Source organism: Cetorhinus maximus, chromosome 15 (genome assembly GCF_964194155.1).
Source record: "Cetorhinus maximus chromosome 15, sCetMax3.hap1.1, whole genome shotgun sequence".
Taxonomy (NCBI): Eukaryota; Metazoa; Chordata; class Chondrichthyes; order Lamniformes; family Cetorhinidae; genus Cetorhinus; species Cetorhinus maximus.
Window position 1 is genome coordinate 31,098,950 of NC_135893.1, and position 13,668 is coordinate 31,112,617.

At 43.6% G+C, this 13,668-nt stretch overlaps 1 protein-coding gene across 3 annotated transcripts in view; it reads left to right on the forward strand.

Moving 5' to 3' along the window:
- Positions 1-13,668, forward strand: part of mtor (mechanistic target of rapamycin kinase) — a 352,436-nt gene that overhangs the window by 97,901 nt on the left and 240,867 nt on the right. For all 3 annotated transcript variants that reach the window (XM_078558210.1, XM_078558212.1, XM_078558211.1), the window contains exons 26-27: positions 10,928-11,070; positions 12,390-12,552. In XM_078558210.1, the coding sequence (XP_078414336.1) occupies positions 10,928-11,070; positions 12,390-12,552 (306 nt within the window). The remainder of the gene's footprint in view (positions 1-10,927; positions 11,071-12,389; positions 12,553-13,668) is intronic.

Sequence of the window (13,668 nt, forward strand, 5' to 3'; positions counted from 1 at the left end):
AATTGTGAGGTGTTACACTGGGGAGGACAAACAAGGCATGGGAATACACGATGAATGGTAGGATCGTGGGAAGTACCGAGAATCAGAGGATCCTTGGTGTGCATGTCCACCGGTCCCTTAACGTAGCGGGACAGGTAGATAAGGTGGTTAAGATGGCATATGGGATACTTGCGTTTATTAGCTGAGGCAAAGAATATAAGAGCAGGGAGGTTATGCTGAAACTGTATAAAATGTTGGTTAGGCCAGAGCTAGAGTATTGCGTGCAGTTCTGGAATCCGCATTATAGGAAGGATGTGATTCCATTAGAGAGAATGCAAAAGAGATTTACCAGGATGTTGCCTGGGCTGGAGAGTTCGTTATGAGGAGAGATTGGATAGACTGGGGTTATTTTCCCTGGAGCAGAGAAGATTGAGGGGGACATGATTGAGGTGTATAAAATTATGAGGGGCATAGATAGGGTTGACAGGAACTTTTCCCCTTGGTGGAGGGATCAATAACCAGGGGACATAGATTTAATGTGAGGGGATATGTGGAAGAATTTTTTCACCCAGAGGGTGGTGGGAATCTGGAACTCACTGCCTGAAAGGGTGGTAGAGCAGAAACGCTCATAACATTTAACAAGTATTTGGATGTGCGCTTGTGATGCAATGGCATACAAGGCTATGAGCCTAGTGCTGGAAAATGGGATTAGAATAGTTAGGTACTTGTTTGACTGGTGCAGACTCGATGGGCCGAAGGGTCTTTTTCTGTGCTGTAGACCTCTATGACTCTATTAAAAGAAGCTAATCTCTGTTATAGTGACCATGAAAGCATTGTTGATTGTTGTAAAAAACCCATCTGGTTCACTAATGTCCTTTTAGGGAAGGAAATCTGTCATCCTTACCTGGTCTGGCTCCAGACTCTCAAATGCCCTCTGAAATGGCCTAGCAAGCCACTCCGTTGTATCAAAATCGCTAGAGTCGACAAAAAGGAATGAAAACAGACTGCCGGCATCGACCAAGGCATCAGAAACGACAATTGCAAACCCAGCCCTGTTGACCCTGCAAAATCCGCTTTATTAACATTTGTGAGCTAGTGTTAAAATTGGGAGAGCTGTCCCGCAGACCAGTCAAGCGATAGCCTGACGTAATCATACTCGTTGAATCATAACTTACAGATAATGTCCCAGACACCACCATCACCAACCCCAGGTGTATGACCTGTCCCACCGACAGGACAGATCCAACAGAGCTGATGGCACAGAGGTATACAGTCGGGAGGGAGTTACCCTGGGAGTTCTCAACATTGACTGTGGACCCCATGAAGTCTCATAGCATCAGGTCAAAAATGGACAAGGTAACCTGCTGGTTACCACCTTCTGCTCTCCCTCAGCTGATGAATCAGTACTCCTCCATGTTGAACACCTTTCATCCATGAGGCGTTATGGGCCATCGGCAGCTGCAGAATTTTATTCAACCAGAATCAGTAACTTCATGGCCTGACATATCCCCCACCCTACCGTTACCATCAAGCTGGGGAATCAACCCTGGCTCAATGAAGAGTGCAGGAGGGCATGCCAGGAGCAGCACCAGGTATACCTAAAAATGAGATGTGAACCTGGTGAAGCTACAACACTGGACTACTTGCATGCCAAACATTGAAAGCAACATGAGATAGACAGAGCTAAGCGATCCCACAACTAACGGATCAGATCTAAGCTCTGCAGCCCTGCTACATCCAGCCGTGAATGGTGGTGGACAATTAAACAACTAACTGGAGGAGGAAACTTCACAAATATCCCCATCCTTAATGATGGGGAGCCCAGCACATCAGTGCAAAAGACATGGCTGAAGCATTTGCCACAATCTTCAGCCAAAAGTGCCAAGTGGATGTTCCAACTCAGCCCCCTCCGGACATTCCCAGCATCACAGGTGTCAGTCTTCAGCCAATTCGATTCACCTCACGTGATATCAAGAAATTTGTGAAGGCATTGGCTACTGCGAAAGCTATGGGCCCTGACAACATTCCAGTAATAGTACTGAAGACTTGTCCTCCAGAACTAGCAGTGCACTTAACCAAAATGTTCTAGTAGAGCTTGTTATGATCCTAGCTGATGTTACTACTGGACAAGTCAGATCCCAGGGTGGAACCTGGCTTGATAGATCCTAACTTTTATTTTTTGTTTAGAAACGTGGAGGGCGGCTACTGAACAGAGTCATCGAGTCTGCTGATGTACTTTTAACAAAAGAATAAAACATTTATTAAACAAGAAAAGATTAACTATACTACACTACTCCTTCACCCATAACCATGCCTTTACAGATATATACAAATTTGTAAGAATAACACAAGTTGCAAAATCTATCTTGTACTCTAATTTTCACAGTAAGTATACAGTCCATGTACTAATAGGTGACCTGTGTTCAGACACACCACACTCTGAAACCAAATGATAGATGCCACCAAAGCAACTTGTATGGATCTCTCATCAACATCCCCAGACACTCATCATACCGTAAGCCAATCGGTGTCATGGAAACCCTGTCTTCCACACGAGGGTTTCCAATCTCCACTTAAAGAACTCTCCTTGGAATCTTCTTCCAAACAACGCTTTCTCTCAGACATCTTCAACAAGGATCCACCTCCAGGGTTTCGATCTCCCCTTCCCTTGTTCCTGTGGAACACCACATGCATTCAAGCCTCACCTTCCACGCACTTTCGGAGACTCAGTATGGCAACAGAACACTGCTGCTTCACGGGTTCGTAGTCAGGAGTCACCAACCTTTGGCTGTCTCCTCAGATATTCTGGCGTCTTGCAAACCCACTTTGTCTTGATTCTGCTCCCCACAGCTTTCTCTCTAATTCGAAACCTTTTCCTCTGCTCCTTACTTTAACCTCACTGAACAGGACTTGTTCTTCCTCCATGACATAATTGTCTTTGTGAGACTTTGTTCTGTCCCTCTCCATGGTTTCTGGGACTTTCCTCTTTTTTCTGGGAAATCTGCTCTCAGCACCTCCCACTCTAGTGTCCAGCTTCTTCTGTCCCTCTCTGCGTAATGGCGTTTTCTTTTGAGTTATCTGACCCCATTTTCATGCTGTTTCACTTTTAGGATTGTCTTCCCCTTCTGGGCAGGCGCAGGGTTAGCTCTAAATAAAAAAAATGGAAAAAAACAAACTGTTCATATACGCAGGGCCGTCTACTGGCCTGAAGACGTGAACCCAACCAACTGCGTACGTGTAGCCATTCTCCAGCCGGCGCATGCGCCGAACTGAAGATTGTAATAAAAAACAATCTGCGCATGTGTAGCCATTCCAGGGCTGGTGTATGTGCAGAAACCACTGAGGCCCATTGGGAACTATAGTTCCCAACTCCGAAAGCTCGACCTTCACTTTTAAAAGGGTAAGTTTTTTTTCCATTTCTGGGGTCCATAACAAGCTGCAACACTGGCATCTACCCGACAATGTGGAAAACAGCTCAGGTATGCCCTGCCCATAGAAAGCAGGCCAGTTGCCGCCCCATCTGTCTACTCTCGATCATCAGCAAAGTGATGGAATGTGTCGTCGACACTGCTATCAAGCGGCACTTACTCAGAAACAACCTGCTCACTGACGCTCAGTTTGGGTTCCATCAAGGCCACTCAGCTGCTGATCTCGTTACAACCCTAGTTCAGTCATGCACTCATGCTGAACTCAAGATGTGAGGTGAGAGCGACTGCCCTTGACATCAAGGCCACATTTGACCGAGTGTGGCATTAAGGGGCCCTCAAAAAACTGGAGTTGATAGGAATCGGGGAAAATCTCTCCAGTGGTTGGAGTTGTATCTAGCACAAAGGAAGATGATTGTGGTTGTTGGAGGTCAATCGTCTCAGTCCCAGGACATCACTGCAGGTGTTCCTCAGGGGAGCTCCCTAAGCCCAACCATGTTCAGCTGCTTCATCAATGACTTCCATCCATCATCAGGCCAGAAATGGGGATGTTCGCTGATGATTGCACAAGGTTCAACACCATTCACTACAACTCAGATACTGAAGCATTCCATGTCCATATGCAGCAAGACCTGGGCAACATTCAGGCTTGGGCTGATAAGTGGCATGTAACATTCACGCCACATAAGTGCCAGGCAATGAGCATCTCCGACAAGAGAGAAAACAACCATCTCCCATTGAAATTCAATGGCATTACCATCGCTGAATCCCCCACTATCATCATCCTGGGGATTACCATCGACCAGGAATTGAACTGGGTCAGCCATATAAATACTGTGGCTACAAGAGCAAGTCAGAGGCTCAAAATTCTGTGGCGACTAACTCACCTCTCACTCCCCAGAGCCTGTGCACAAGGCATAAGTCAGGAGTGTGATGGGATACCCTCTACTTGCCTGGAGAGTGCAGCTCCATCAAAACTCAAGAAACTCAACACCATTCAGGACAAAGCAGCCCACTTGATTGGCAAGCCATCCACCACCTCCAACACCCACTCCCTGCACCACCGATGCACAGTGGCAGCAGTGTGTACTGTCTGGAAGATGCACTGCAGCAACTCACCAAGGATCCTTCGACAGCACCTTCCAAACCCACAACCTCTATCACCTAGAAGGACAAGAGCAGCAGATGCATGGGAACATCACCACCTGCAAGTTCCCCTCCAAGCCACACACCATCTTGATTTGGAACTATGTTGCCGTTCTTGTACTATCACTAAGTCAAAATCCTAGAACTCGCTCTCAAACAGCACCGTGGATGTACCTACACCACATGGACTGCAGCAGTTCAAGAAGACAGTTTATTGCCACCTTCTTGAGGGCAATTGGGGATGAGCAATAAATGCTGGCCTAGCCAGTGATGCCCACGTCCCATGAAATAATTTTTAAAACTTAAGTTCTAGATAGAGGTTTCTCCTGAATTCCTTACTGGATTTATTAGGGACAATACTGTTTACTGAAATACAAAATGCTACTACTGTGGCAACTAGCTCTGAGTTGCCTTACACTCTTCTAGCCAATGTATTGATGCATATGTTGCAATATAACTGGGCTGACAGCTTATGTATGTTAACCATCAGTGATTGCACCTGATACATTTTTGATGTAATTCAGCCATGTTGCTGAAGTGGGACCTGAATCTTTGGAGCCAATTTATCTATTGCATGACCTCGGAACATATAGATTTCAAGTAGACATAAAATAAGTTTTTATTTTTTATTTGTTGATTGGATGTGTGTGGCTGGTAAAGCCAGATTTTAATGCTCATCTCTAATTGTTCTTGAGAAGGTGGTGGCAAAAGTGCAAAAACATAATTGGATGAACAGTAGTTCAATAATAGAAAAGCAAAATATTGCAGATGTTGGAAACCTGAAATAAAAACCAAAAATGCTGGAAATAGCAGGCTAGGCAGCATCTATGGAGAGAGGAACAGAGTTAATGTTTAAGACTGATCATTTTTTCCAGGTGACGAAAGGGACAGAACAGATTTTAAGCAAGTTGCCAGGGGCAGGGAGGTGAGGAAGGAAAAAAAGAAAATGCCTGTGATCACTGGAAGGTGAGAGAGATTATATGATAAAAAGGCTGATTGTGCAACTCAAAAGAGGATGGTAATGGGGCCAATAAAGGAACAAAATAAGGGCCTAGTGGAGATGTAAATGGGCAGAACCATCATCAGTAGCTGCTATTCAAAAAAAAATTGTTGAACTCGATGTTGAACCTTGTAAAGTGCCTAATCAAAAGATGGGTGCTGTTCCTTGAGCTTATGTTGAGCTTCATTGGAATTGTTTAGGAGGCTGAGGACATGGAGGTTAGAGTGGGAGAGAGGAGGAGATTTGACCAGAAGCTCGATTGCATGCTTGCGGACTGAATGGGAGTGTTTTCCAAAGCAGCCACATAAGCAGCGAATACAGTATACCAGATTGAAGGAAGTACAAGCAAATCACTGTTTCTCCTAGAATGAGTATTTGAGGCCCTGGATGGTTGGAAGGGAGATGGTAAAAGGGCAGGTGTTGCAATTGCCAGCGTTTGCATTTGAAAGTGCCATGGGAAGGCGAGGGTGTAATAAGGGTGATTTGAGGAGTGGACCAGGGTGTTGTGGTGGGAACAGTTCTTTCAGAATGCTGGAACGAATGGGAAGATTTATTTGGTGACATCATGCTGAACATGGCACAAATGGTGAATGATGATCTGTTGAATGTGGAATGGAACGGAGGACAGGAGGAACCTTATTGTGTTCCTGGGAGGAAGGGAGCTGAAGGGTTGAGAGCAGAAGTGCAGGAAATGGAATAGACATTGTCAAAGCCTTGTCAACCACAGATGAAGTCCTCAGTTAAGAAAAAAGTAAAACATATCAGAAATACTGGTATAGAAAGTGGCATTATCAAAACAAATAAGACAGAGATGGGAAACTGGGAGAATGAAATGGCATTTTTACAGGAAGAGGGGTGAGAGAGAAGGCAGTCAAGTAGGTCGAGGTAGTCTTATTAGGCTTATAGTGGATAGTAGTCGACAACCTATCCCCAGAAACGGATACAGAGTTCGAGGAAGGGGAACAGTTGGAGGTGGATCATGTGAAGGAGGATGGGAACTGGTAGGGCTTCAGTTTAAGGAAAAAGTGGATAGCACTCAAACTGTGTTGGTGAGGTATGAAGGTAAAGAGCGATTGGGCATCCATGGTTAAAAGAGACAGGACCAGAAACTGAAAATGGTGGAAGGCATTGGCAGATTCGCTGATATAGGTGGGAAGAATTGGACGAAGGGAGAAAAAAATATGAAGACATCAGTACTGTGAGGAAGGAACAGTCCGAAATGATAGGTCTACATGGCAGTTCTGTTTGTGGAACTTGGGGAAAGAGGTATTATTGGGATGTTTGGTGCTGGGGACTATGAGGTTGGAGGCTGTGGAGGGGAGAAGATGTCACTGACAGCCTTGGAATGGATGCCTTGTTTTTGGTGGTGATTCATGCTGCAGGGAGAGGTAGGCAGAGGTGTTAGAGAGTTGATGTCCATCCTCTTCCGGTTAGAGGTCGGGTTGATGGGCAACAATAACGCCACCCTTGTCAGCAGGTTTAATGTCAATGTTAGGGTTGAATCTGAGAGAACAGAGCGCCACAAGTTCAGATGGATGTAGGTTGCAGTGAGGGGATCAGTGAAGTGAATTTTTATGCTGGCAATTCTCAATGAAAAGGTGTAGAGAGGGTAAGGGACTAGAGGGAGCCATCCAGGTGGTATGAAAATTTTGAAGATGGGGAGGGGAGAAAGCTCCTGCCCAAAGAAGTGGGTGCAGAGGCAAAGGTGGCAGAAGAGTTCAGCGTTGACCATTCGTTGAGGGTGCATAAGGGGATGAAGCTGAGGCCTTTGCTGCAGACTGATTGTTCAGGGTCAGAGAGAGAACATTCAGAATGGAAAATAAAAGCTCGGCAAAGGTGAGAATAAAAGAAGGGTTGTGGTCAGAGGTTATTTAAGGGGCAGAAGTATTCAGTGGGGCATAATTGTTGAATTATGAGAATTGTTGAAGCCTGAGACCCTTGATGCCTGAAAGAACGAATAAAAAGGTTTTTAGTTGAAGCAAAGGGTGAAATAGAACTGCGGATCAGAACAGAATGCATTGCTGCTGTTGAAAAGAAAGGTTCAGAGCATGCATGTGACGGCACGTAGCGATAAGCATGAAACTCTGGATGCAGTGAGGGTACTGGTTTGAGGAAAGCTGAATACCTTGGAAATTATTTGTAATTATGAAAGATCTGAAATGTGAAGGATGGAATTTCAATTAGAATCCACTTGGAATAAGTTAGAGTTAGAGATGTGGCCATGAAGACAAGTTTTGCTTGATACCTGATCAAATGCTAGAAGGAAAACTGAAAGCAATGAAGATGAATAAGTTAAAAGAGACAAATGGAAATCTCATCAGCTTAAAGAGCAGGACTTCTTCAAAGTGAGCTTCTCTGGAAGAGAGTGGCAGTGAATTAAACATTAATACCAAAGCAAAAAGCTGTAGGTACTGAAAATCTGAAATAAAATGAGAAAATGCTGGCAATACTCAGCAGATCTGGCAGCATCAGTGGACAGAGAAACAGAGTTAACGTTTCAGATGTTGCAAACGATGGGCGACCAGTGCTTTTGCTATGTCTTCCTTCAACCAAGGATTCCCCTCAACCAAGGGGTTGACAGGGCCTTCAGCCATGTCCATTCCATTTTCTGTACTTCTAGTCTCACCCCTTCCCCTCCCTCCTAGAAACACGGTAAAGATTCTCCTTCTCCTCACCTTCTACCCTATCATCCGCCTCCTGACTGAAGAAGTAGATTCAATAAGGAGTTGGATAAACACTTGAAAAGGAAAAAAATTGCTGATTAATAAGACAGCTCTTTCCAGCAGCCAACACAAGCACCATGGGCTGAAAGGCCTCCTTTTGTGCTGTAAGATTCTATGAAAATAAAAAGAATACCAAAGCCTGTCTACCACCTACAAGGCACAAGTCCGGAGTGTGATGGAGTACTCTCCACTTGCCTGGATGAGTGCAGCTCCAACGACACTCTAGAAGCTCAACGCCCTCCAGGACAAAGCAGCACGCTTGATCAGCACTCCACCTCCACTTTAAACATTCACTCTCTCCACCACTAACGCAGAATGGCAGCAGAGTGTACCATCTATAGGATTCATTGCAGTAACTTGCCAGGCCTATTTCGACAGTACCTTCCAAACCAACGATCTTTACCATCCAGAAGAACAAGGACAGCAGATTTATGGGAACACCGCTAGCTGCATGTTTCCCTGCAAGCTGCACACCATCCTGACTTGGAACTGTATCACCATTCCTTCACTGTCACTGGGGCCAAATCCTCGAACTTCCCCCCCCCTCCCCAAACAGCACTGCACTAGAAGTGCCTACACCACATGGACTGCAGCGGTTCAAGAAAGCAGCCCTCGGTCACCTTTTCAAGGCAATTCGGGATGGGCAACAAATGCTGACCTTGCTAGTGATGCTCACATCCCATGAACAAATTTTTAAAAACACATTCAATGAATCATCCTTCGCCATTTCCACCACCTCCAATGTGATGCCACCAAAACAGATTTTCCCTTCCCTTGTTTTGTGCATTTCAATGGGACAGGACCTTCTCTTGTGCAACCCTGGTCCACTTCGTAACCTCCCCCACCCCAATCACCCTACCCTTCCCATGCAAGCGCCAGAGATGCAACACCTGCCTTTTTACTTGCTTCATGTAGGGCACCAAAATTCCTTCCGGGTGAAATTATGATTTATTTGCACTTCTTTCAACTTGGTATACAGTATTTGCTGCCCACAATACAGCCTACAATACATTGGGAAGTCCACGCGCAGATTTTGGATGGCTTTGCAGTACATTTCCGTTCAATCCACAATGACAGTTACCTGTCATTTTACCTGCCCTTAGCCCTTTACACTGTTTGGACTGAAACACAAAGTGAGCTAGAGGAACAGCAACTCATCTTTCAATTAGACACTTTTACAGCCTTCTCTCTACACTGAATTCAACAACTTAAAATCATAACCTATGCTTCCATTTTTTTGGATGGCAACTGTTGATGAATATCCTGCTATACTCATTTACACCTACTCTAGATCCATCTTTTATTCCTTTACTCGCATCATTATCATCTCCTTTTACATAAAACATAGAAAATAGGAGCAGAAGTAGGTCATTTGGCCGTTTGAGCCTGCTCCGCCATTCAGTATGATCATGGCTGATCCTCTATCTCAACGCCATACTCGCGCTCTCTCCTCATCCCTCTTGACGCCTTTAGAACCTAAAAATCTTATCTAATTCCATCTTAAATATATTCAGTGACTTGGCCTCCACAGTCTTCTGTGGTAGAGAATTGCACAGGTTCACCCTCTGAGTGAAGAAGTTTCTCCTCATCTCAGTCCTAAATGGCCTACCCTTTATCCTGAGACTGTGAGCCCTTGTTCTAGACCCCCAGCCAGAGGAAACATCATCCCTGCATCCAGTCTGTCCAGCCCTGTCAGAATTTTATACGTTTTAATGAGATCCCCTATCATTCTTCCAAACTCCAGTGAATACAGGCCTAGTCAACCCAATCTCTCTTCACACAACAATCCTACCATCTCAGCAATCAGTCTGTTGAACCTTTGCTGTACTCCCTCTATGGCAAGTATATCTTTTCTTGGGTAAGGAGACCAAAATTGCACACACTACTCCAGGTGTGGTCTCATCAAGGCCCTGTACAGCTGCAGTAAGACATTCTTACTCCTGTACTCAAGCCCTCTCGCATTGAAGGTCAACATATTATTTGCCTTGTGCCATCGTCCTGTTTGTCATTGAATTTCTTCTGTCTTCCACCCTATCATGGACTGTCCCTTTTGTTGTTTTTCTCCCTTCCCCCTTTCCCTGCCTCTCTGCTTGCTTAAAACTTGTTACAATTCTAACCTTTTCCATTTCTGAGGAAAGGTCATCAATTTGAAATGTTAACTCTATTCCTTTCCGCAAATGCTGCCTGACGTGCTGAGTGTTTCCAGCATTGTCTGTTTTTATTTCGGTAGTTCAGCAACAATAGGAATAGAAGTAGTTATTTTGGATGGTTTTATTTATTATAATGTTATGTTAATTTGTGCATGATGTTATGTCATTCATTTGAAATGAAAATCATCGTGGTTAAATTCAATAGCTTAGAAAGTACTATTAGTGATGTTAATATATGAATACTTAGCACATTCATATGACATGCTTTTGTTCAGTAGTATAAGGCAGGCATGAATGTTTTTACTTAAAATTATTTTTGAGCCCAAAAATGTTTAAAACAGACTGTTTCATTAATAGGCAATAGATATTTTAGTAGTACCATGGTAATGATTGCTTCATTCATACTTGAGTTGCCTCTGTTATAGTTACTAGACCTTGTGCAATGAGCTGTTCCAAAAAATGTCACAGAGAAGCAATTGTATGCACTTTTGATTTATGTTTCAGGCCTGGGGAGCTGCCAGAAGAGTTTCTAAAGATGACTGGATGGAATGGCTGAGACGATTAAGTGTGGAATTGCTTAAAGAATCCCCATCACCTGCACTTCGCTCATGTTGGTCCCTAGCTCAGGCATATAATCCTTTAGCAAGGTAAAATTTCCAGATTAGTAATTGACTGCTAATTTATAGATCATAAGTAGTGAACAAATACTTGAGTCCATTCATGATTGTATTGAACCACCAGCTTGAACACAATGAATGTCTCTACTAATGTAACATATGTGAACAATGCTGGCAGACTTCAAGGAACTGCACACACACCATTATATTTCAGTCCTCTGCTGCCATACCCCTTGGTAGGATAAAGTACACTTGAACATTTATTAGAAAGAGAAAAAGGTGAGCCCTGGCAGTTGATCTAGTTAAGGTTATTTAAGGGATTTAAAAAACAATAATAATTTCAAGAGTGCTCTTGTTTCAAATGTTTTAATTTTTTCCTTTACCTTCTATGATCTTGGTGTGAGACGCCATCCCCAGCCAAGAAGGTGGGTAGACTAATTAGTCCCAGACCTCTTTTGCTGTCAATGTATATCTGGCCCTTGGTGTTGGCAGCCAGGATGAGAGTTGGAAAGATTAGCCAATGAAATATCCCAGCGCTGAATGAGCAGAGCAACAGCTGAAAGGAAGGCACTGATTAAAATAAGAATGAACAGAAAAATAATTTATTTGTGAGCACTGTCAATATAAGGGAAAAATGTTTTGGTAGATAGCAGCTGTGTAATGTCGCCCTCGTCTTGCTTGAAAGAGATGCTTTTTTTCAAAATTGCTTGAAGGAAACACCTATATTTAGTGTACATAACAACAGCCACCATGCTCCAAATTGTAACTAAATGTTGTTGAGCACTTTTATTGATTTACTGAGAGAGGTTATATATTTTATGTACTTCATTATTTATCTGTGCACGCAAATGAGTGACCCAAAGGATTGCAATTGTAAGTTGGGACCCACAGGTGAATTAAATTAGTGCTAATTCTGTCAAGGAACTCTGCTCGGGGACATTATGTATAGCCCTCATGATAAGTTAATTTGTCTAACAATAAATCCAATAATCTTCATTTTTCCTAAAGGTTTTGAGATTTTCATTGCTACCAAGGGATCACTGCTAGTGGGTTGAGATCAAACAAAGTTCGGATCAGATCTGGCTGTGAACCCCCCCCCCCCCATTAAAACTTCCCCGAATAGCTATTTCTCAAATGTCAAAGGGTGCACAGCACCCATTGTAAGAGAAATAAGGTGACCATAAATTAATCTGCTTGAATAAAACCACAGTCCCTGCTTCTGATGATTTTTCACTTCTTCTTTATTCTGCATGAACAAACATTGTGTAACTGAAATTGCTTTCATATCTAAAAGGTGGGTGATTTTTCTCTTTCTACTTTCTAAAACTTTTGATTTTTTCTTGATGCAGAGACCTGTTTAATGCAGCTTTCCTGTCCTGTTGGTCAGAACTGCACGAAGCACAACAAGATGAATTGATCAGAAGTATTGAGCTGGCTCTAACTTCTCAAGACATTGCTGAGGTCACACAGACACTCTTGAACCTGGCAGAGTTCATGGAGCACAGTGACAAGGTAAGTGAGAGGCTAAACTTGACAGTTTCAAGTTATGAAAATGTTGACTTTTTACCAAAATAGTTGAACATGTTTCAGACAAAATGCCTCCCAAATGCCAGAGGTATTCACCAAACTTACTTAATACATATACCGCATTGTTTGCTAATGTTCATGGCTGGTTAAGGATTGTAATCATATTGAATTCAAAAGAACGTAGTGAATCAATTTTAATGTGTTCTATTACATGCTGGCGGTAATATTTGATGCTGGCATGCTCCGGTGTCTTCCAAGGCTCTATCCTCGGACCCCTCCTTTCTCTCACCGACATACTGCCCCTTGGCTACAGCATCTGAAAACAGAACTTCAGGCTCTACATGTAGACTGACAACACCCAGCTCTACATCACCATCACCTCTCTCAACCCTTCACTGTCTCTAAATTGTTAGACTGCTTATCCGACATCTAATACTGGATGAGCAGAAATGCCTTCCAACTAAATACTGGGAAGACCGAGGCCATCGTGTTTCATGCCACAACTCCGTTCCCTAGCCTCCGACTCCATCCCGCTCTCTGGCAACCGTCTGAGACTGAACCAAACTCTTTGCAACCTTGGCGTTGTATTTGACCTGGAGATGAGCTTCCAACTACATATCTGCAACATCACTAAAACTGCTTATTTCCACCTCCGTAAGATCTCTTGACTCACCTGTGCCTCAGCTTATCTGCTGCTCAAATCATCACTATACCTTTGTTATTTCTAGATTTGACTATTTCAGCACACTTCTGGCTGGCGTCTCATCTTCCACCCTCCATAAACTTAAGCTGATCCGAAACTCTGCTGACTATATCCTAACCTGCACTGTTCACTCATCACCCCTCTGCTCGCTGACCTGCATTGGCCCCCTGTCTGGCAACGCTTTGATTTTAAAACGTTTATCCTTGTTTTCAAATTCTCCATGGCCTCTCCCTTCTTCAGCCTCATAACCAATGTTCCCTCTAAGCTGTGCAGCAACCTGAAAAAAGTGACTGCATACTTAAACAAATCGACTGAAAAAAATAAAAGGCTACGTGGCCCACAATCAACTAGGATACCTGTGTTCCTCCATTTCTGACCACTTCCACATTGCCAATTTT